Source organism: Canis aureus, chromosome 5 (genome assembly GCF_053574225.1).
Source record: "Canis aureus isolate CA01 chromosome 5, VMU_Caureus_v.1.0, whole genome shotgun sequence".
NCBI lineage: Eukaryota > Metazoa > Chordata > Mammalia > Carnivora > Canidae > Canis > Canis aureus.
This window is the reverse complement of record NC_135615.1, coordinates 23,662,925-23,688,020: the sequence shown is the minus strand read 5'-3', so window position 1 is coordinate 23,688,020 and position 25,096 is coordinate 23,662,925. Positions and strand designations below refer to the sequence as shown.

The window sequence follows — 25,096 nt, the reverse complement described above, 5'->3', positions numbered from 1 at the left end:
GCAGAGGCCATTTGGTGCTTTGATTTAATTCAATCAAGCTTTCTTATGAAAGCTTTTCCAAAAGAACATACTTTATCCTCATTGTGTTCCTAGTTCATCAGAGGTGATAAATAGCGACTCATTTGTCCCATTTAACAAAGGGTAAGACGAAGTTACTTGCCCAGAATGACCAAAGCAGACCAGAGGAAGGCAAATCAGATCTGGGCTGCACATGGCGTGTGTTGCTCAAGGCAGCTGGTGCTGGCTTCCAGAGCAGAGCTAAACAGCAGAACAACGAACGTACGGACAAAGCTCAGGCTAACATTCCTGCAGCAGCTCCTTTTCAACTGTATTTCACACAATGCTTATTAAGGTGCCCATTAAAGTCTTGCTAGTAATTGAAAAAATTATATATGTGCAATGAGCATGAGTTAATGTTAGCAAAAGAACCTTAACTTTTGCATCTCCTGACTTTTCACTTTTAGCTTGTTACCTTAACCTTGCATTTTTGTGGGGTTCTTTACATTTTATACGGAGGTGTAAAGTCACATTTGAGATATAATTCCATTAGCCACACAAGCAACTTCATAAGGCTATTATGTTGCATCAACTTTTTCTGTAAAAATAAATTGTTAAGGATATTATTCCTGGAACAGAATAAATTCTTGGAATTACTGAGTAACTTATGTACCGTACCACTGTTCCAAGAACACATTACTTATTTTATCATGACAAAGTAAAGTTATTAATCTTCTGGCTTCCATTTCTACAATGAGAAATGCCTGTGAGATGCACAGACACCTGCACTACATTTCAGTTCAACTTTATATCATCCATAAACATCTCTGTTTTGGACACCTCATCCAAACAAAGGCTCACAGAATACTCTATGTAGCATTCGATTTTATGAAACTATAAAAGTTCCTTGCTGTTAATTATAGAGACAAATGTCTCATCACACATTTGGTTACCAGATAGCATAATTAGTTTTCTCCATTAACCTTTCAGATATAAAATTTGATTTCTAAGTAAAAAAACATTGTAAAACCCTTGCAATTCAAATGATACAGTATATTTGTATATGTTTGGGGGAAAATGCAATAGTAAGAAAACAATTTTATGGATTCTTATTTGCAAAGATACCGATTGTCTGGAATACTGAAAGGAAATCTGTCTAAACTTCTTAATGATTTTAAAATATATGATCGAATATGCATATAATAAGTTGTCCTTTGTACAGAAAGGAGGCTCAGTAACCTGACCATGAATGGAATGTGCCCTTTGAGCTCGCTCTGGGTACGGTGATGTGGCTGAGTAGGTCCACCCCGGCCCCTCATTTCTGCCCCCTTTACACGGGCAGCTGGGAGCCAGCCAGCAAGGAAGGGTGTGTAGTCTATAGCAATGCAATAGTGTTTCTCTGCTCAAAGCTAACTGACCCCACAACCTTGGCCTGCAGAGGACCACATGCCAGCTGACATGTGTAGGGGACATTTCTGATCATCACAATGATTCAGGGAAGGGGGTGCCCCTGACGTTTATCTACACTTATGCTGCCAACATTCAGTCCTCTTATAACACACGGGACAGTCCTGCACAAGAAAATCGTTCCATAGCAACAGACTGACCCACTCAGATCAGCTGAGAACGGCAGCAAATTGCATTTTTAACATGTTTTAAATATGGTACTCATTTGTTTATTCAAAAATAGTTATTGAGAAGCTACTCTATGTCAAGTATTGTGTCCTAGGAACACAGTCAACAGAGTCTTGCCCTGCAGGATTTCAAACTGAGATTGGAGCAATGAAGGCTTAGATAGACAAGGTGGCAGAGGCTGCTCTAGGTAGAGCCCAGCAGAGCAGACGCCAGGCCCACTGGACTGCAGCACCCTGAGGGCCCTGCACAGCACGGTGTATGGGCAGGGTGCTGGGGGCCAGGGCCAGTACCCACACACAGGTATGGCAGTGCGTCCTCTTCCGGGGTTAAAATCTAAGAGAGGGCACTGCCATTAACCTAATCAAAAAGAAAAAAGAAACATGAGATGAAAAATAAAGCTTCTGGGGTCATTGTTGACAAATTTTACTACTGGTACATGACGTCCAGTTAGCTACTAAGAAGGAAGTGTAAATTTTCACCCCTTGAAGCCAGGATGGAACTTAGAAGTAAGAGTTGACTAATAATGTTTCAAAGTGGCTGATTCCCCCACTTTATTTTGAATTTAAAAGTGGATGTCTCACTGATTCTCTGAGCCTGTACTGATGCTTATTACGTGACCTGCATGCTGGGCAATGGGGATGCAGAGACGATCCTCAGGGAGTTTACACTCCAGTGGGGAAGAGAGAGAGAGAAAAAAAAAAAGAGTAAATTGGCAACACCTTTGCTGTGATAGCACCATGCCACTGTGGAAGAAGAGGTGAGGGCAATCAGAGAAGACTGCCTGGAGGAAGTTACATCAATTTGGCATCTCTAGGGAAAAGAGAGAGCCAAGCAAAGAAGAGGGAGGATGGTCCAAGTGTGAAATTCCAAGCAGAAGAGGTGGCTGGTGCAGCCACCAGGGTGAGAAAGTGCCTAGCCTCAAAGGTGAGGACGGATTCCTCTGGCAGGAACGAAAGCCCTCTGGTATGGCTGACACCTGGGAGGTGGACGGACAGTGTCAGCAATAAGCTCCAATGAGACAGGTGGCAGTTCATGTAGTGTCTTATTGGTCAGGCTTAGGAGTCTCAATGCTAACCTGAAAGTCGAGGCAGGGAGCAACCCACGTGGTGCAGCCCTGGATAAACCCCTGCAGGTTTGGGCATCTGGTCCTTGCTGTGTGGGCCACCCCCTGCTACTGCGCACACACACATTTGGGTGCATGTGATTCCAGGTAAGGTAACATTCTCTCCAGTTATCTGTGACTTATAAGAATAACAGAGTTGCTTTGTAAATGTCCTAGATCTATTTTTAACTTGGAGATGCAAAACACACTGTTCCAAAATCTTTATCTTATAGATGGCCATGTTATTTTTTTCTTCCCAAAGTGAAAATCCATATTCCCATGGGAACCAGAGAGGCTAAATTGTTAATACATCCCTTTAAAGTCTGTCCTTCTTGGAGGTGTGTTTTTTTTCTCTTTTCTTTTTAAATGATTTGGTCATCATCAGGGTAGGGACAGCAAACAATCACAATGCAACACACATTTTACTCCCAGGGCAGTTCCTGAACTACACCAAGTCTGAATGAGAAACAGAAAGAGGCAACTTTTTCTCAGGACACAGGAGGGCTGCGGTGAGCTGGCACAGCATGTGCGCTCCCTCGCAGTGTGACATGCACCAAGGCCTGTTGTTGAATGCCTGGCTTTCAATTTTCCTGAAATTTAGGTATGAAAACTTGCTTCATGTGGAATCTGAGAACTAAACAATGCCAAGATCAGTTGATAAACAGGTCAATCCTCTCTTAAGCACCCCTACCAGGCTGTACCTATGTTATAGCACAATACAGAGCCAGTGGAACAAATACTATTTTTTCAGTTTTGGGTTTTCAACATGTCGCTGGCTTTCAAATGTGAGGTCCTCCCCTTTTTGGTCTTCTCTAGATTTGAGGGCAAAAAAAAAAAAAAAAAAAGATTTCAAGTTGTAGCTCACAAATTGACATCAGAAATCCCAAATTTCTGTGCTAGTTTATTATTTTTTAAAGATTTTATTTATTTATTCATAGACACAGAGAGAGAGGCAGAGACACAGGCAGAGGGAGAAGCAGGCTCCATGCAGGGAGCCCGATGTGGGACTCGATCCCGGGTCTCCAGGATCACGCCCCAGGCTGCAGGCGGCACCAAACCGCTGCGCCACCAGGGATGCCCCTCTGTGCTAGTTTAATATAACAGATTCTTCCAGTTAAATGTGGCTTATTTTAGTTTGGCTCACTAAATGTCTCCAAAATCTCAACAGAGTGGTATATTTTAAAAGCAACTCTTCAGGGGCGCCTGGGTGGCTTTGGTTAAGTGTCTGCCTTTGGCTCAGGTCATGATCCTGGGGTCCTAGGATGGAGCCCCATGTCGGGCTCCCCACTCAGTGGGATGTCTGCTTCTCTCCCACTTGTGCTCTCTATCTCTCTTTCTCTCGAATAAATAAAATCTTTTAAAAATATTAAAAAAAAATAAAGCAACTCTTCAGAGGTCTATATGATAGTGTCCAACATATTCACGTACTTAGATATTTGAGTACCTATCATCTGGGTACCTGTTATGAATAAAACACTGTGCTGGGTGCTCCAAAGGATACGAAAAAGAATCCAGGTCATACTCGCTCTGTGATCTTAACAATTTATATGTTATATATGATATATATATATATAACAATATATATAATCTCAATATATATGAGAGATGGTGCAAATAAACCACCACAATTCAGTGCAGTAATTGTTCAGGTTTGGGGGCTGTAGAGGTGCCTGCAAGGGTAACTTGGAGTGCAATAAGCCATGCACAAAATAAGCAGGTACTAGGTAGTGCATGGTAAGTGCCATAAAAGAGTGATGTTGTTATTTAGTCTAAAATATTCAGAAGAACATTTAAATCCTATTTCAGAAGAAGGGACACGGGGATAATAGTAAGAAAAATATGGTATTTCTTACTTTAAAAAAGTGTTTTGTCATATAGGATTTCCTTTATGTTGTAGGGGAACCTGCTGCAGAGGTTAGGGCCAACATCACTATTATATTATGAGAGAGAGAGAAAATCCCTTAAGAATGTTGTGCAAGGCGTTATTTACTGTTAACCTGAGATTCAAACTGAGGTCATCTGACTTTAAACTTGACTTCTCTCTACTGTGCTATACAAACTGAGGAGGCCTCCAGGCCTCGGTAATGTTTGAATTGGGCTTTAGAAACCAATAGGAGACAGGATTGTAATAGAAGGAGTCTGGAAATGGGGTGAGACATGGCAGTGCCTGGAGAGTACAGGCTGGCGAGATACACACACACACACACACACACACACACACACACACACACGGGCAGGGAAAGGTGCTCCAGAAAGGAATGCTAAGAGGCCAGGCTGACACAAGCAAATGTTTTTAGTAGGAAGAGGAGAGAGATAAGACTGAAAAGGTGAGCTAGAAGCAGACAAGGAATAGCAAAGGGAGGAGGAGAGGGGGCCTGGCTTTCCCAGAGGCCGCAGGCACAGCAGAAGCAACGTGGCAGCCACGTCCACGGCCAGCCTCTCATCTGCAAGCTCTCTGACCTTGGGCAAACAGACATTTCCAAAGACCCACGTTTTTCATTTAAAAATGGAAATAACAATACTTCTCCAGTACAGGAAGTGCCGAGCGTACAGCAGATGTTCAACCAACTTTACTTCCTTTCTTCCCAGGTGGGTCCTAGGCTCTGCCCAGCCAAAGCTTCTGGCCACCCACCCCTCCCTTCTACCGCCAGTAGGCCCCCCTCATACCTGGAGCCCTGCTCTGGCTCTGTGGGGAGAGGATGCGGAGTTACACGGCCTGCTCAGCCCATGTGGGCAGACCGGCAGGGGCAGGACAGCAGGCGGCCCTGACACGGTGAAAGAGTGCACAAGTGGACATCAAAAGACCTGATTTTAAAGCATGCTCAACGACTAATTACCGTGTGACCTTGTGCAAATCACTTTCACCTCCGAGCTAAGCTTCCTTCCTGTCTGTATAACAGATATAACACCCTGCCTCACGGCGTAGTTGTGATATTAGCTAAATGATTAATCCGAGTATGTGAGTATGCGACAGGTCTAACTGCCAAGAGCTCCCGAACTTTAGGCAGAGTGTGGTATCTGAGGATGTCTGAGTCTACATCTACGGTTACAGAAGCAATTTACACATGCGCTTATGTTCAAGGAAGCCATCAGCGTTCAACAGCCTCAGGAGGCTCTCTCAACTTTGACTTTGCTTGCAATTTTTTTTGAAGCCATTTGTGGACCTACAGGACAAGCAGGTCTACTTTCAGTGCTGTAGGAAACCTCAGAAACCATTCAGACCAGAAGTTTTTACGTGATGATGAGGGCACCCTAAAAGCCATGCAGAGGTGGAGTGTGCTGCACGGTGCCCTGGGGTAACGTGCAAAGTTCTTAGCACAGTGCCTGCCATGCAGCAAGCTCTCCCCAAATGACACCTACCATTACTGGCTGTGTTTCTAACCTCAAGAAACACTGAGGACCAGCTTGGACCTTTAATTTATTTGAGGTTGCTTCTCACTCATGGAACTTCAGCCACAGGTGAGGTGGAACATCGGGGTACCCTCTCCCTCTTGGGAAGAAACAGGAGCCAGGTGGGACCCAGGCCACCTGACTCCAGGGGAAGAGGACCCCCATTTAAACACGCACCTGCCCATTTCTCCAGGAAGGAGACCTACATTGTCGTGAAAGGCTAACTCCCTAGCCTGGAAAAGTGGGTAGGGATTACTGGAGTGTGTCATCTTTGAGGAGACTCTGGGGGCCACGGTGGTGGCAGCTGGCATCAATAAAGCCACTGAGAAAGATTTAGAGATTCAGACGCCTCAACCTTGCTCAACTGGCATGGTTACTATACCCTGTGCTTTGCCTGTTGAAAACTGTATAACTGAACTGAGCATGTCAGAAGGAACTAGAACAGGGCCAGGGCCTGGCATGTAATTGGAGCTCAATAAATATTTATCGAATGAATAAATGAATGAGACTGAACACCTGAAAAAGACATGTTTCAAATTTATATATTGACAATCTAAAAACCCAACTTATAAAAAGAGATTTTATCAAATGCCTGTGTTATTGCTACAAGTAATGGATTCACCATCTCACTAAAATACTTTCCAAAAGTGCCTTGCCACCAGATAAGGTCTCTTGGTGGTCCTTGAATTATCTGGCCCGACGTGGTAGACTGGGAAAGGTCCTTGGACAGGAGCCGTGGGTTTACTCAGGGTTCCATTATTTATGAGCAAAGTGCTTTACTCTGAGCCTCAGTCCTGTCCTCTAGGTAATGGGAATAAGAACATCTGCCCTAGTGACCTTATGGGAATACCCCCAAAACCACAGGATGACAGACATGAAAGCACTTCTTACACGGGCGACCCTCATTTAACATCTGATTCTCATGACACTATGTCTCTGCTGTAGCTTATGGCCCCCTCCCACCTGGAATCTTCTCCAATTCCCCTCGGCCTATCCAAATCCTCCCCAAGCTCGAGGTCTAGCCTTTCCAGAGCCCTCCACTTGACCCTGCATTCGGCCTTCCCTTCCAACACTGCTTTTGCTCATTGCCCTAATGGTTCCTATTTGTCAATGAGTTATCGTTCACACAGAGGCGTGCGGCAGGGTGTTTCCAGCACAGGCGGAGGTGCCCTGGGATCCCAGTTATGGCACTTGCTACTTGAGAGGCCTCTGGCAGGCTACCAAACATCTAAGTCCCACATACAAAATGGGGATGATAATGACTTACAAATTTGCCACGAGAAGCAAATGAGATGATTCATGTGAGGTCCTCAAGTCAATACTGTGCACACAGTGAGTGCCCAACAACCGAAGCTGTTCTGATTATTGAATGCTGTTCAGAACTGTGTTCTGAACTTGTCCTATGTCCCCAAGTAGATTTAATCATTGAGAACAAGGTCTCTGTCCTTTCCATTTCTTTGGTTACCTCCAACCCCACTCTCATTCCAGAGAAGTGCCGAGTGCATAGTATTTTCCAAAAAAAAAATTGCGTTGATTACAACAAATTGTTGTTTTTTTTTCCAAACAGTGCTCAAATTTTTATTGTTGCCCACCACAGCCATCCTGACAATGTCAATGTCCACAGGGCAAGGTAACCTCCTCTGGCTCTATTATCACATTTAAAAATGTGTGAGTAACTCCCAAAGCACTCAGCCAAGCCATTCACACGATTGAGCTATCCTACCATGTTGGATGTGCTACATTAGTCAACAGCCTAAAAATATTCCAGAGAAATAGATTTCATGCGGGAACTCTGCCAAAACGCGGAGCACTCACTCGCTTTTCCGGAGACGTGAACTTTAATCTTATAGGTGGAGATAGCATTAAAGATAATACATATGTCTGAACACAGAAAATCCTATACAACATCTATGTTTTAGGACCACATTATAGTTGAAACAGTTCTCGCATTTTGCTAAGAAACTCCCTTCGATGTCATAAGCCTCACAAAATTCTTCATCCTAGCAAGTTCCATTATGGATAGATTCTAGCAATTCATGAAACAACCACGGTTTAAATCTATGTTTTGAGAAGAGTACGTATAAAGTAAAAATGCCTGTTTTTAACATCATCAACAACCAAATTCTTAACTTCACATGTAACTATTCCCCATTGCTTTAGAAATTATGTTAGTGTGATCATTTGCTCCTCCAGTTTTTTTTTTTTTTTTATTGACCTGGAGATAAAATAAAAATGTGCTTTGGGAACCACATCCCACTGTCCCCAGAATAAGCAAGATTGACAGGCACATGTCTGCACTGTTTGATCTTTTGTCTCTTGATGTCTGAGGCCTTCTTGTCTAGTAACTTGGAAAGCTTATTCTGACCTGGTCTTTTGGTGATGTTTTCTTACCTTCCTGGACTCGAGCTGGGGAAAATGAAAGGAGCAATGTGTGCCCCCTTCAAGAGTTTGCCTTTTACTGAATTCTGAGCACTAACACCCTCCTGTTCTCTACCCCTCACCCCTGTCATACCCAGAATTACTCACTGTATAGCATCCTTACTGTTTTCCAAATACACAGGGGAACTGGCTGGAGGTGGGGGGGGGGAGTGCGGGGAAGCTCGCTTTGTGGAGGAATAACCCAACCAAGGACACGATGTTCCATTTTTATGATAAATGTAAATTTTCTACTAATAGGCAAATTCCTCATTTCCAGTGACTAAGTTGAGTGGGACTTAGATACAGAATTCCAACCAATCAAGTTCAGGGAAATGAAAATACAGAATTCTAAGCGATTAAGGAACTGAAGAGAGTACAATCCAAGAATATCTTCCTTCTGGGTTGTAGCATTTCACTTGCCTATTAACTTCTCAGTGTTTAGCTCTCTTAGCTATAAACAGGTGCGAGGCATAGTTGCCAGTGCTGGTGACAGTCTGCGCTTAGATGGAAAGATCTATGTGCCTTCATTGGTGGCTCATGTAAGAAATGTTGATCCTTCCCTCCTATTTTACCTCAATCAAGTATCCATGTGATTTCTCAGTCCTTTGCAACCCACCCGTTCTCTGCCTCAAAGCCAAAGGGAGAGAGACCCTGGAGACAGATTACTTCGCTATCTGGCTTTCATGTTGTTTGGAGCTGCGGTACTACACGCACACTGGGTCTGAGCAGCAATCTTACTTCCTTCGGCCCTCGATTCTCCCCAGAGAGCCAGCAGATCCGGCCCCTGCTTTTTATCACTCTTGGCCTCGAATGTCTCGCACTTTCTGCTCCCTTCTCGGCGCTCAGCCTCCTACCCCGGGGTGGTGGAGGCGGTCAGGATGGGCAAGGTTGAAGCCACACACCACCATTCACTCTCTACTCCTACTTCTCCTGCTTTATGGGTACTTCCCTCTTGGTGGCAAAATCGATAAGTTGTTTACTTTTTGGTTCATGGTCTGGAAGTAACACACTGCACGTGCACGTGCAAGGTCCTTCATGATTGGCATCTGTACCAAGAACTGTGCTTGGAAAGAGTGGCAAACGCTTCTGACTACTCACTTACTCAGCATGCAGCTACCCAAGTGGGATGGTCTCACAGACACTGCTTTTAGTCAGCTCGTCCCTGATGTGAGCTTGGAAGAAGGATGGCAAGAGCAAAGCATGGCTCATCTCTCTGACCAAAAATACCGGGGTGAAGTGCACACAAGTCGAGTGTAGATTTAATTTAATTTTGTCATGGCAGGATTAGCAACCAGGCCACAGAGGTGAAGGGACATTATAATAAGACAGCATATTAATCCTCTATCCCACCCAAGGCAGAAGCAAAACCAAACAAATAGCAGCTTCCTGGAAATTGAATTTCTGTTATCCAGATGTCAAAGATGTAATACCCCAATTACACAAACTATTGCCAGTGAAGCATGCCAGCGAATATGCAATGTAAATGGGGTGAGCACAGAGCGACAAACCTGCACAGTCAGCATCTGGCTCTGGGAGTGAGTGATAATTAGCACTGTGTGTAGACACTAATAAACATTTATGTCTGAAATTACAACTTTTAGCAATGTTAATAAGGGATATATTGGCAATCTGTAAAATAAAAGGTCTTGAAAAGAATGTCATATATTAAGCAATGGCAGACATTTCCCGTTCTGGCACAATCTTTTTTTTTTTTTTTTCTCTTTCCCTTCCCCCTAATTGCAAACGGCCACGCTGTTTTGCTAAGAAATTAATTGACATAGGAACCTACCTAAGTAAATAGGTTGTGTCTCTTCGGCCTCCCCATTAACATTGTTGCTGAATTCTGAGATCTTATATACCTCATGGTGATAATCTGGGATGAGAAAACAACCAAAAATTAAAATTCTAATGAGCTGCAAGATACGAAAAAACAAGACTAGACTCTCATTACATATAAGATGTATAATCTATACTTTAAACTATAAATTTCCAAGAACTCGGTTAATCACTGAATTTGTAGTCACTAATAATCTCTAAAACTTTGCTTACTCTGAGGAAGTATACAAACTTGAAATATTACTTTGACTTTAGAAAACAGCCTTGCTGATCACATGGTTTTCACAGTAAATTTGGCCCAGAGATGCCAATTACTAGGCCTCTTTGCTTTCAAATGACAAGTATGTTTATAAGGGAAAGAAAAACCTTGCCCAATCATAGGCCAGGGGACGATTCCAAAATTATCTCCACAACCCACTTCCATGAGTACAGTCTATCAATAGCATGCTTTCGGGTAACCTGATGCTCAGTTTTCTCAGTTTATCCAGAAAAATTCCAGCCTTTAAGCAGCTTACAGGAAAGCACACATGAAAATTACTGATTTGTTATTTCAAATATAGTATAGTCTAGATAAGAAAGCAAGATTCTCGTCATTCACACAGTCTTTTTGCATTCAGCTACTGCACTTTAATATGCAATAGTTTATTTGCTAAAAATGCACCTGCAGAGCAGAGAGAAGAATCAGACCCATAATTCAAAGAAAAAAAAAAAAGAGGAAAATGAAAAACTTGCTATGTCAGTCAAACTTTAAAATGCAGTACTTTACAAGCGTTTTTCTTCTCTACGGAGGCTACTGGGCTTGCCAATGATCTATTTCTAAAAGGTAGGATCGTCTAGGAAGAAAATAGAGGTTCCTTCTTAACAGCTATTCCCCTTTTTGTGGCTTGAGACCTAACAGGTCAAGGTCTACAAAACTTCTCACTTTTCAGATAAAGTAGTAAGTTGTCTGAGAGGTCATAAATAAGAAAGCAGCCTACATTCCTGAATGAATCAATAGACCCACCGGCCAGTCACATACGGAGAGATTTTTAAAAGTACAAATGACTGAGCAATCCACACACAGAGAGAAGGAAGAGCCAAATATTTTGAATTTGTAGAGACTATTTCAGGCCTCTTTCATTAAACAGTATCCAAACTAAAACAGGGGAAACAGATCTGAGCCGATCTTGGAAATAAATGTCTATACAACCACCTTCAGACCAGCGGAGAGCAGACTTTACTGAATCTACATCACAGTTAGCTCAGCTTAGCTTGAAAAGCCCTATTACTTGGAAATCACCCTCTAATTTTCATCAGCTCGCACGGGGCTTCTCCAGGTTCCTGCTCTCCCTCTACTCTGAGGCCAGTGCTAGATAGAAGCACAGAGGGAAAGGGGACAAATTCTGGGGTTTGGTTCTGACCTCAAGTTGATTCAAAGAAGATATTTAAACGAGGCGGTTCCAAAACTCGGTATCAGGACTTGTGACATGAGGATGGGGGGGGGGGGGGTAGAAAGTCACCTGCCTGTAATTTAAGGTAACACAAAGCCATTTTAATAGCCCGATTTTAATGTCTGCTCTTATGTCAAGTTCTCATCATCTTTGACAAAGTCCAATCAGGAAAAGAGAGACCTGACAAGTAACTGAACACAGGACAGGGCGAGATTCAACTTTCCCCGGCCCTCCCTGTGAGAGACCCAAGCCCGAAGACGGCGAGCGGCATACACCTGTTAAATCGTCAGGAACCGGCTGGAATCTTTTTTTTTTTTTTTTTTTTTAATCGGGATACTTTTGTGACCGACAAGCGATCCCTTCCGATACACCTTCCCACCGCCCCCCCCCCCTCCCCAACCCCCGGAACGTATCTATAGCGAAGATGCCAGAGGTCAACCGCTCTCGTCTGGGCTCCTACACCTTCACCTAATGAGCTGCTTTCTGGTGCTTGAAAGAACCACCACCTTTTTCTTTTTATTTTTTTGCTTTTGCTTCTGTTTTCGTGAGGGGGGTGTGTGCATGTGTGAGGAGGGCGGGGGGAGGCCAGCCCCCAAGCCGGGGTCGGGATCCGAGCGTGCACGGCCTGCGGGGGAGAGGCAGCGCGCGCCCCCCGCCCCCACCGCACCCCCACCCCCGGCCGCGGAGTGGAAGACCACAGAAGGCTCTCGGCTCCCCAAGTGTCATTGTTCGCTAATTTCCTGAGGTGCCCTCCGACTTGTTTACGCTGAATAACATCCTGCCTCCCCCCGCCCCCTGCACAACTTTCCCCGCCGCGCGGCGTGTGCGCCCCCCCGCGCCGCCCCCGCGCCGCCCCCGCGGGAGGGGACCCGGGGGTCCCGGAAGCGCCCCCGTCGCCCCCACACCGCGGCCCCCCCGCGGGGCGCGGGGCGCGGGGCGCGGGCCGCGGGGGTGTTTCCGCGGCGCCGAGTCCTCCCCGCGCGCCGCCCGCACGCCCCCCGCCCGGCCCGGCGGCCCGCCGCTTACCTCGGCTCACCAGTTTGAAGCTCTGCGATTTCCTGCTCCTCTTCCTCTCGGAGAACTCCATGGTGCTGGCGGGAGGCGGGAGGCGGGAGGCGGGAGGCGGGAGGCAGGGGCTGCGGCCGGGGGGCGGTGAGGCGGCTGAGGCGGCGGCGGCGGCTGAGGCGGCTGAGGCGGCGGCGGCGGCTCTTGTCACCCGGCAGCGGGAGCGCCAGGACCAAGGTCCGTGCCCTGGATCCGCAGGGGGAGGCGAGGGCGAGGGCAGAACCACCTCGAGCGCGCCCGGGGGCTGCGGCTCGCGGGGCCGGCGGCAGAAGTTGCCCCCGCCGCGCCGCCGCCGCCGCCGCCGCCCGGTCCCGTCAGCACGGCCCCCGGCCCCTTCGCTTGCCGGGTCCCCGGGCCGCCGCCGCCCGAGCCGAACTTTCCGCGGGGGAGCGAGTTGGGGGCGGGGAGGGCGCGGCGCGGCGGGCCGGGTGCTGCGGGCGGGCGGGCCGGCCTGGGCGCTGCTCCGGACGCGGCGGCGGCGGCGGCGGCGGCGGCGGCGGCGGCGAGCGCGGCCCCGGGGACGCGGCGGGCGGGCCGAGGGCGGCGGCGGCGGGGTGCGAGCCGGGTCGGGGCGCTGACCGCCCCCGCGGGAGGAGGGGCGCCGGGGAGGAGGCGGCGCCGCCGGGACCCCGGGGCCACCTGCTGGCGGAGCGCGGCCGCCGCCATCCCCGGGGGCCCGGGCCGCCGCCACCCACCGGCCTGGCCGCGCGGCGCCCCGCGGAGGAGCCGGAGGCCGCGGCGCAGCGCCCTCGGCCGGGCCGGCCTCCCGGCGGGGACTGCGGGGGTCGGGCCGGGGGCCGCGGGCGGTGGGGGTGACCCGGGCGCCTCCGCCGCCGCTGCTGCCGCCGGGGATGGGGGGGGGCGGCTCCCGACCCCGAGCTCGCCTGCCTCTCGCCGCCGCTCCCCGGGGCCGGGCTCAGGGAGGCGTCGTGCCGGGTGTCGGGGGACCCAGGCCAGCCCACTCCTTGCCTGGAGATCCGGGATGTCGGAGGGGCCGCGCTCAGCGGGCTTTACGCAAGTTTTTAGGAAACACACACAGGCACACACGCGCACACACGCACACAACTTACCCCTCTCCGCGCTCTGCCAGGAAACGGAGAGATTGGAGAATTTACTGGTGAGGAGAGTGAGCTTCGAGGCTTCTTTACCTCAATACAAAAGGGGTTGTCGAAAGATCTGGAGTTCTCTTCAAGGAGACAACTTGGAACGGGGGGCGGGGGGGCGGGGGGCGTGGAGAGGGTGGAAGGAGTGAGGGCCGCGACGTCAGTCAGTGGGTGCTCGGGGGCTCTGCTGCTGACTCTTGGGGAAGAAATGGCCCAGGCAGGTGCACGGGGGGACTCCGCCACTGGTGTGCGAGAGCCAAAATAATGGACAGCGACAGAATGCTTTTATTGCTTTTATATGATATTCTGCTCTGGGGAGCTGGGAGCACGCCATGCCCGACTCGCAACATCTTCAGGGTGGGAAGGGAAGAGCATTTTTACGCAGCCTGGGAATGGCAGCGCAGGACTGTAATCTGATAGGTTTCAAAGTACCTCACCGAACCCCACCGTCCCTAGACCTAAATACTAAGAGAGTAAAAGAGGTGGGACAACCCATTCCACACGGTGGCAAACTCGGGTTGGCCCCAGAAGAGTAGCCAGGAAGGAGGGAGAGGGGTATGTTGATAAATGGGATGCATTTCACCCTGGATCTCACTCAGAGGAGGAGACAGCCCCTCTCTCTAATGGGGGGTACACAGAACAGGACAACTCTGGGGAAGAGGGAAGTTGGAAGCAGCTAGGGTACACACACCCAGGAAACAAAAGCAAGGAACAAGCAAGTAATCCAATCACTGAAGCAGGGCCTGGCATATATATATATGTATATACACACACACACACACACACACACACACACACACACACATACTGAGGTCTTAGGTGGTGTGCGGCGAATGAGGAAGCTGGCCCTACCTGGCCAGGTGCAAGGACAAATGTCCATTCACTTTACTTAAGCAAATCCTTAACCAAAAGATTCTTAACTTTTTTTGGTCATTGCCTCCTTGGAGATTATGTTCAAAGTTCAGGGTCCTTTTCCCCGAAAATATGTGAAGGACAAACAAAATTTTGTATGGTTTTGTTTTTGTTTTTTGTTTTGTTTTGTTTTGTTTTGTTTGGAGTAACTTAGACCCTTTGGAGCTCTAAAAGGTGGCAAAAAAAAAAAAAGATTAAAGTGATAAAAAGGGATTGAATCTTCTGTTACTACTACTATTAAATCTACTCTATTGGCCCCTCTTTCTCTTTCTTTCTTTAAAACCAAGCAGTAAACATCTGATGATGTTTTGAAGTTTCTAAAGAAACAAGCATACTATTTCGTTCCCTAGGCTGGGACCCTTTCTTCTTTGGGATGTCTATTTAAATGTTGTTCCAAAAGCCACAGGGTTGTGTACTATACTGGTTGAGGAGCATTTAGGATCGTTCCTGCCTTGGAGCATAAAATGAGATTTTATTATGCCTAAACTATGGTGAAATCATTGAAAGTGCCACACCAGTAAGCAAATCCCTAGGGGAGAGATGAACAACTTTGCATTTTCAGTTAGGATAGAAATATGAATTCTATGTGCTGAAGAAAATATTTTTTATATAATTAAGAATGAAATATTTTGAAGTAACAATGTTTTTAAATAATATTCATCTTCCTTGATCCTTTTTTTCTGGCTCAACAAAGATGATCCACGAGTGAGTTGGTCTACAGAAGCTGTAGGTCAGACCTGTCCTATTAACACATAGAGAAAGTCAACAAATATTTATTTTTAAATTCTTCACATTGTGCAAATCATCATGTCTTTATTTATTTATTTTTATCATCATGTCTTTATATAACAAAATGTACCTATTCATAAATAGCCTTAAGTGAAGATTATCATGTTTAATAAAAGAGAGATTGCTTTAAGCAGTAGATCTCTGTGTTAGTTACTTGAGCTGCCGTAACTAAATACAGTAAAGTAGACTGGGTGGTTTAAATAATCAAAATTTATTTTCTCACAGTTGTGAATTCAAAAAATCCCAGATGAAGGTCTGGCAGGGTCAGTTCTCTTTCTGGCTTGTAGATGGCTGCCTTCTCACAGTGTCCTCACATCAGGGAGAGAAAGAGTTTTGATCTTTTCTTCTTATGAGGACACTAATCCCATCAATCAGCACCCCATCCTCATGACCTCATCTAAACCTAATTACCTCCCAAATCCCCCACCTCCACATATCATACTGGGGGCTAGGGCTTGAACATATGAATTTGGGAGAACAACAATTCAATTCATAGCAGTATCATTTTTGGTTAATTGAATGTAGCTTTTGTGTTGGGGCATCCTGGAAAGTCATGTTGGAGATCTATTAAGTTCATTTCTCTGCCTCAACAGTACAAAGCCCTGAAAAGTTTTAGAACTACAGGTTTACATATTATTAAAGCTCAGGGAAAACCAGTTAAATATTCTGTGACTTCGTGGGGGCCAAACATCATATGACCACTCTAAAACTCAGTTGATTGTAAAGATTCAATGTAGATTTTAATTGTTAACAAAGACAGGTAATTTGGCCAGAAAACATTTAAGCAGTCTTCACCCTAATTCTTAAAACTCTTTTGAAAACTCTGAGAAAAATAGCATTATAAAAAGGTCTATCTTTATTTAGATCCCTGCTGTCTAGTAGAAATACAATGCAAGCCATATGTAAAATTTATTTATTTAGTTAGTTAGTTAAAGATTTTATTTATTCATGGGAGAGACAGAGGGAGAGAGAGGCAGAGACACAGGCAGAGGGAGAAGCAGGCTCCATGCAGGGAGCCTGACGTGGGACTCGATCCCGGGACTCCAGGATCAGGCCCTGGGCTGGAGGCAGTGCTAAACTGCTGAGCCACCCAGCTGCCCAAAATTTAAAGTTTTCTATTAGCACATTTAGAAAACCTAAAAATAAACAGATTAAATTCATTGTAGTATACCTTATCTAGGCATACTTAGGTATATATTAGGTATATTTAGTTATTTAACCCAGTGTATTAAAAATATTATCATTTTGACATATAATCAATATAAAATATTGAGATATTTTGCATTCTTTTTTTGTATGAAATTTTGAAAATTGTGTGTGTGTTACACTTAGAGGGCAGATCAGTTCAGATTAGCCAAATTTCAAGTGTTCAGTAGCCACGTGTGGCTGGTGCTACCACATTGGACCGGTCTGATTTAGAGGAACTGTACGATTTGAACCATGTTGTTATATGAGTTGTTAGAGCTGGTTGCAATCTTGTTTGTTTGTTTTTAATATTTTATTTATTTACTCATGAGAGAGACAGAGAAAGAGAGAGGCAGCGACACAGGCAGAGGGAGAAGCAGGCTCCAGGCAGGTGCCAAACCGCTGAGCCACCCAGGGATCCCCAATCTTGTTTGTTTTATTAATAACTCAAAAAAGGGGGTAAGCAGGATTGTATTATTGGGCTTGAAATTTAATAAATCTTTGGTGGTAGTCTCTGGAATTGAGTATCCTGTTCTAGGCAGATTCTGGAATCTTTCAGGAAGATTTAACATTAGGAGAAACAACATTTTGATTTAATGACAATTGCCCATCAGAGGGGTCCTGGAAAGAATGGGCAGCTCTACTTTAGGACCAATTATCAATTTATCGATTTGTTGCTGGCCTAACTCAGAGTTCCTCTTTGTTTACTTTATGGGTTTTAGTTACTGTATTTTAAAAGAACGGAAGAAGAATTTCTAAGATATTACTTAAGTGAAAATGATATATTTGGAATGCTCTACAAATATTACCTTCTATCGACAGAGGACTTCTCTTATTAGAGTACAAAGATATTTATATTTATATATTATCTGATTCTCTTAATTGCTATATGAAGTTGATAGATACTATTACTCCTATCTGGCAAATGAGGAAAACCCTAAAACTTATTTTTTAGTGAAACTTGGGAATGGTATACTGTTTTTCTATCTTAAACGTGATGCATTATCCTTGCTACATTTCTGTCCTTTCTTTAAAATAAATAAATACCTATTTATTTAAAGATTTATTTTTATATATTTATGAGAGAGAGAGAGAGAGAGAGAGGCAGAGACACAGGCAGAGGGAGAAACAGGCTCCATGCCGGGAGCCCGACGCGGGACTCGATCCTGGGACTCCAGGATGATACCCTGGGCCAAAGGCAGGCACGAAACCGCTGAGCCACCCAGGGATCCCCTGAAATAAATAGGGGCACCTGGGTGGCTCAGTGGTTGAGCGTCTGCCTTTGGCTCAGGTCGTGATCCTGGGGTCCTGGGTTGGAGTCCTGCCTCTGGCTCCCTATAGGGAGCCTGCTTCTCCCTCTGGGTATGTCTCTGCCTCTCTCTCTGAGTCTCTTATGAATTAATAAATAAAATCTTTAAAAAATATAATAAATATTTAATGTTCTTTTTTATTAAGACCCAACATATAGGACATCCCTAGGTGGCTCAGCGGTTTGGCGCCTGCCTTTGGCCCAGGGTGCGATCCTGGAGTCCTGGGATCGAGTCCCGCGTCAGGGTCCTGGCATGGAGCCCGCTTCTCCCTCTGCCTGTATCTCTCCCTTTCTCTCTTTCTATGTCTATCGTGACTAAATAAATAAAATCTTTAAAGAAAAAAAAAAGATCCAACATATATGATAAAGACTATAAATCTTAGGTATATACTTGCAGTCGATTTCTTTTACTTAGGTATCATCCATGTATACTCCTTCCCCCTAGATTAAGATATAGAACATTTCTGGCCCGCCAGCAGGCTCCCCTGTGGTCCCTCCACCCAGATAACCCCCAAGGGAAACCACAGTTCTAACTTCTATGACCTTACCTCAATATGTGCCTGCTCTTGAACTTTATATGAATGGAATCATAGTGTATGCTGTTTTGTGTCAGACTTCTTTTGGCCAGCGTTCTATACGTGAGATTCATTCATGTTGGGTATAGTGGCAGTTCACTCTTTTCCACAGTTTTTCATACATTCTATTGATGATGGATATTCTTGTACATTTTCTTTTTCTTAATTGAAGTATATTAATGTACTGTGACATTAGTTTTAGGCATATGGTATAATGATTTAACAGTTCTATATATTACTCAGAGCTCATCCAGATAAGTGTGCCCTCATCCTTTTCATTTGTTTCACCCATTCCACCACCCTCACCTCTCCTCTGGCAACCACCAGTTTGTTCTCTGTTTTTAAGAGTCTGTTCTTTTGTCTTTTATTTTTCTGATTGTTTGGTTTTTTAAAGTTCACATATGAATGAAATTGTGCAATACTTATCTGACCGACTTATTTCACTTAGCATTATATCCTCTAGATCCATGCATGCTGTTGTACATGGCAAGGTATCTCTTTTTTATAGCTGGGTAATATTCCACGGTATGTTTGTACAACATCTTTATCGTTTCATCTATGGATAGACATTTGGGTTGCTTCCATATCTTGGCTATTGTAAGTAATGTGGCAATAAACATTGGAGTGCACATGTCTTTTCAAATTAGAATTTTCATTTTCTTTGGATGAGTACATGGTAGTGGAATTATTGAATCATATGTTAATTCTCTTTTCAATTTTTTGAGCAACCTCCGTACAGTTTTCCATACCGCGCTAATTTGCATTTACACCAACAGTTCACAAGGGTTCCTTTTTTATACATCCTCACCAACACTTGTTGTTTCTCTGTTTTTTTATTTCAGCCTTCCTGACAAGTGCGCGGATATCTCATTGTGGTTTCGATTCGTATTTCCCTGATGATGAATGATGATGAACATCTATTCATGTGTCTGTTGGCCATCTGGATGTCTTCTTTGCAAAAATGTTAAGTTCCTTTGCCCATTTTTAAATTAGATTATTATTATTATTATTATTTTTTTTGGTGCTGAGTTTAAAAATTCCTTATGTATTCTGAGTATTAACCCCTTACTGGATATATCACTTGCAGATATTTTCTTCTGTTCAGGAGGTTGCCTTTGCCCTTTGTAGGTGATTTCCTTTGCTGTGTAAAAGCTTTTTATTTTGGTATAGTACCAATAGTTTAATTTTATTTTTGTTTTCCTTGCCTGAGGAGATATATCTAGAAAAATGTTGCTAAGCCAATGCCAGAAAGATTACTGCTTATGTTTTTTTCTAGGTTTATGGTCTCAGGTCTCACATTTAGATCTTTAATCCATGTAGAGTTTAGTGTGTGTGTGTGTGTGTGTGTGTGTGTGTGGAAGTGGTCCAGTTTCATTCTTTTGTATGTAGCTGTCCAGTTTTCCCAGCACAATCTGTTGAAGAAACTGTCTTTTACTTAGTCTATATTGTTGCTTCCTTTGTCATAGATTAATTGGCCATGTAATGGTGGGTTTATTTTTGGGCTTTTTTAATCTGTTCTGTTGATCTATGTGTCTATTTTTAGGCTAGTACCATACTCTTCCTATTATTGTAGCTTTGTAGTAGATCTTGAAGTCTGGGATTGTAATCTTTCCAGTTTTGCCCTTCTTAAAATTGGCTTAGGCTATTTGAAATCTTTTGTGGTTCTCTGCAAGTTTTAGTATTATCTGTTCTAGATCTGTGAAAAATGCTATTTGTATTTTGATAGGGATTGCACTGAATCTGTAGATTGCTTTGGGTAATATGGACTTTTTAACAATATTAATTCTTCCAATCCATGAGCATGGAATATCTTTGGATTTATTTGTGTTGTCTTTAGTTTCTTTCATCAGTGTTCTGTAGTTTTCAGAGTACAGGTCTTCCCCCTCCTTGGTTAAGTTTATTCCTAGGTATTTTTTTCCTTTTGATGTAATTGTAAATGGAATTATTTTCTTAATTTATCTTTCTGCTACTGTATTATTAGTGAATAGAAACACAACGTATTTTTGTATATTGGTTTTGTATCCTGCAACTTTACAGAATTCTTAATGAATTATGTAAGTTCCGTAACTATTTCTAATAGTTTTTTGTGGGTTGCTCAGGGTTTTATATTATCATGTCATCTGCAAACAGTGACAATTTAACTTCTTCCTTATCAATTCAGATGCCTTTTTATTTCTTTTTCCTGTCTGATTGCTGTGGTTAGGACTCCCAGGACTATGTTGAATAAAAGTGAAGGGAATGGACATTCTTGTCTTGTTCTTGATCTTAAAGGAAAAGCTTTCAGCTGTTAACATTGCATATGATTTTAGCTGTGGATTTTCCACATATGGCCTTTATTACGTTGAGGTAGGTTCCCTTGAAACCCACCTTTTAGAGAGTTTTTATCGTAAATGGATGTTGAAATTTGTCAAATGTTTTTTCCACATCTATTATGATGATCATATGATTTTTATCCTTCATTTTCTTAATGTGGTATGTCACGTTGATTGACTTGCAGATATTGAACCATCCCCAGGATAAATTCCACTCAAACATGGTGAATGATCCTTTTATTGTACTGTTGAATGTGGCTTGCTAATACTTTTTGTGGATTTTCGCATCTATGTTCATCAGGGATATTGATCTATAGTTTTCTTTTCTTTTTCTTTTTTTGTAATGTCTTTGTCTGGGTTTTGGTATCAGGGTAATACAGGCCTTGTAGAATGTATTTGGACTTTCTTCCTCCTCCTTTTTTTTGGAATAGTTTGAAAAGAATAGATATTAACTCTTCTTTATTTGTTTATTTTTAGAAGATTTTATTTATTCACGAGAGACACAGAGAGAGAGGCAGAGACGTAGGCAGAGGGAGAAGCAGGCTCCCTGCATGGAGCCCGATGAGGGACTTGATTCCAGGACTGTGGGCTCATGCCCTGAGCTAAAGGCAGATGCTCAATCGCTGAGCCACCCAGCAGTCTCAGAAGGTTTTATTTTCTGTAACTTGTGTTTTCATTCTCAATATTCTTAACATCCTTCATTTAATTTACTTCTTTTTAGAGAGAGCGAGCATGCACATATACGCAGGGTAAGGGAGGGACAGAGAGAATCTCAAGCAGCCTCTATGCTCAGGACAAGTCCATCACAGGGCCTGGTCCCACGCCTTTGAGATCCTGACCTGAGCCAAAACCAAGAGTTAGATGCTTAACTGACTGAGCCACCCCAGTGCCTAGCATCTTTCATTTGAAAGAAATTAATTTTATGGAACTACTTATGTCATGCTTAGAAATTATTTTCTTTTTTTTCTTTTTTTTTTTTTTTTAGAAATTATTTTCTATGTGTATAAACTTTTCTTTGAAACTTGAATTTGTCAGTGTATCAATTTACTGAGGCTGTTGTAAGACATTACCACAAACTTGACGACTTAATAGAAATGTGGTCTCTCACAGTTCTGGAGGCCAGAAGTTGGAAATTAGTATGCTGGGCTGTTGTCAAGGTGTCAGCAGGGCTGTGTTCCCTACAGAGGCTCTAGATGAGAATCTTCCTTTTCTCTTTCTGTATCTTTTTCTCTTCCAGCTTCTGGAGGCTACTTGTATTCCTTGGCTTGTAGCCACACATTCCCATCTTTGCCTCTGTCTTCACATCTTTTCCTCTGTGTGTGAAGTCTCTCTCTGCCTCTGTCTTCTGAGGACTCTTATGATGGCATTTAGGGGTCACCCTGATTATCCAGGATAACTCCCTCTCTCCCTGTAATTTAATCACATCTGTGAAGTTCCCTTTATAAGGGTTATAGTCAGGCTTCAAGGATTAGGACATGGATCTTTTGGAGATCCACTATTCACAATCTCACAGTCCACTTGACTCCAGAGTAACTAAATCTCAAGGCAAGATAGTGATATTGTAAATAAAATTCTGGTTGGGAGTTGGAAGACTCGAGTCTAACTCTTTGTGTAAAATTTCAGTATCTGTGGGCCTCAGTTTATCTATGGGAATAATAACATATGCCTTATCAACTCTACAGGGTTGTTTGGTGGTGAAATTCTGCATATAAAAGGGATTTGAAATATTAAGATTTAGGGTTGTATAGTATTAAGCCATGTCATACCTGAGGAGATGCAATTCAGCACTTCACTCCCGTATTGCAGTTTTCATCTCTGCAGCCTCAGAGGTTCCAGGCTGTTGGGGGAGTTATCCTGGATTCTATCCCAAACATTGGAGACAGTGTAGCATCATGGTTTGGAGTGTCCCTCTGGTATCAGACATTTTGGGTTTGAAGTCCAGCTTGATTGCTTCTTAGTGGTACAGTCTTGGACTGTTTGGGGTCTGAAATTATAGAGTACCCTTCAAATACTATATCCAGGGACAATTATAAAGAATTGTTAACTAGGAGAAGGAGGCTACCTACTTACAGAGTAAAAGGTGGGTGCCAACCACTACCTCCTGGCTGAGCAGACGGGATAAATAAAGGAATTAAGGGGAGTCAGTCTTCTTGATAGAAGCTGTGGGTACCTCGGGAACATGCAGCCTGCTGGTGGGAAAAGACTTTCCGGAAGGTAGAGCCAGCGCTGTGCTGCAGAAGCACAGTGTGGCCAAGGTGGAGCTGGGACTCCTCCAAGCTGCCTTCTGGTTTCTCACACTGAAGAACAAACATCGAGGTCTAGGGCCTGTAAGGGAGGGTCTTCCTGGGGCTGCAGCCTTGCAGTGTCCCTCTGGTGCCCTCTGTTGATACAATATTTGGCCAGTCCCAGCTCACAAACCCAGGCAAAGGAGGGTGAGTTTGGAGCTGAGAAACGAAACATTGATAACTGGCAGTTACTTATTCTCTGAGGCTTTATGATCTTCGTCTGGAAGCTGGGGATAAAAATCGTGCCCCCAAGTAGAACGATTATAAAAAGTCAATGAATTAATGTGCATAAGTGTTTAGAGCAGTGGCCAGCACAGCCTAGGTCAGCCATTCCAGCTGGATGTCATTTATGCCTCATTCCAGGTCTGTGTCCTGAACTGATACGGAGAGAAAAATACGACACTGCCTCTGCCCTCAGGGAGCCTCATCTTTAGCACCTTTAATTAGATGGTCAGATTTAAGATACTTCCTAGTTTATACTATAAGGAATAATACTATTTTGAAGCCTACCTTCAAGAATTTAAAAAACTTCTTGTAGTAGAACAATTTTTTTTTCTTTTTGGATCTAGTTCTTTTTAGCAAAGACATATGCATGCTATTTTTCTGTCTCTGTAAATGGAGAAATCGGTGCCAAATAAGTGATTTCCTTTAACCAACACTTGACTGCCTGCTGTGGGTCAGGCCATATTCTAGGCACCAGGCATACAGAAGTAAACAAGACAAAACACAAAATTTCTGTCCTCACGGAGCTTAGATTCTAGGTCAGGGCTGGAAGAGACAGGCAATCAGCAAAATTAAAACGTAAACGTGGTACGTACTATGGTGAAAATTGAAACTGGGAACAAGGATAATAAACTTGACTCATCTCAAGACTCACTACTTAAAAGGAATTGTGAGCATATGTGTTTTGGTGCTAGATCCCTGTCCATTCCGCAATGCTGCATCGGTCGTGGAAACCAGAAACCCCAGGATCCCCAGAGAGCCTGTGCTGGAAAAGTGTTCCTTTTCGCACAGAGGAATTTTGGTTAAATATGAGTTAGGTTCTTTTTTTTTTTATTTTTAATCTTCTCTTCATACTATAAACATGTGCGCTTCTTCAGTCAATTCAGATTCATTGTACCAAATTTCACATATACTTTGTGGGCAATAAAATCTCCCTTAATTCTCTCTTGGCTGCCAGATTGTTGGTGGTGATGTCTGGTGAATTGCTAAGCCTAATCTTATTCACCTGTATGTCTGAATGGCAACATCTCCTTAAATCCGAGTAGGACCTCTGTGTTAAATTCTTTAAAAAAAAAAGATTCTTTCTCTTTTAAATATTCATGGAAATGGCTGATCTCCAACCTATGAAATGAAAGTAGAAGTTTTAGACTAATCTCTTCCATTTAATTCCCCCACTGCAGAGACTTTAGAAACAGGTCTGAAAATTATAGGAACCACAAATTTAAAAAGTGTTAGTTTGATATGTCTGAAATTAATGCTTTAATTTATTCACCACAGAATGTCTTCACACATCGCTGTTTTGTGTAATTTATACCATATACTGTCTACTCAAGTTAATGTGTGAAGCATGGTTAAATTATGCCTAAAAAGGAATATGAAAACTATCTACAATATGGTGACAGGAAAAGGGTCTAAGTAGGAGTAATGGGGCAAAATTTAAATAAGACAAATTGAAATAGAAGCTTCAGAAAAACTGTCAGGTGTCTACGATGTGCCTAACTGGAACACGCTCCCCAGAAAAGACTTTAAA

General features: G+C 43.8%; 1 protein-coding gene and 1 long non-coding RNA gene across 17 annotated transcripts in view; one reads left to right on the top strand and one right to left on the bottom strand.

The window, feature by feature from the left end:
* The window catches only part of BEND7 (BEN domain containing 7), an 81,227-nt gene extending 67,150 nt beyond the window's left edge, over positions 1-14,077 (bottom strand). For 6 of the 14 annotated variants that reach the window (XM_077897169.1, XM_077897167.1, XM_077897170.1 and 3 more), the window contains exons 1-2: positions 12,835-12,960; positions 10,332-10,415 (exon numbers count right to left, since the gene is read on the bottom strand). In XM_077897169.1, the coding sequence (XP_077753295.1) occupies positions 10,332-10,415; positions 12,835-12,895 (145 nt within the window). In that variant the 5' untranslated portion in view covers positions 12,896-12,960. Of the gene's footprint in view, positions 1-10,331; positions 10,416-12,276; positions 12,344-12,834; positions 12,962-13,943 lie in introns of those variants that run through there. The other 8 variants (XM_077897163.1, XM_077897164.1, XM_077897172.1 and 5 more) reach the window with 6 other exon arrangements.
* The window catches only part of LOC144313822 (uncharacterized), a 53,029-nt gene continuing 40,879 nt past the window's right edge, over positions 12,947-25,096 (top strand). For all 3 annotated transcript variants that reach the window (XR_013379438.1, XR_013379439.1, XR_013379440.1), the window contains exons 1-2: positions 12,947-13,050; positions 19,589-19,709. This is a non-coding gene — a long non-coding RNA (uncharacterized LOC144313822). The remainder of the gene's footprint in view (positions 13,051-19,588; positions 19,710-25,096) is intronic.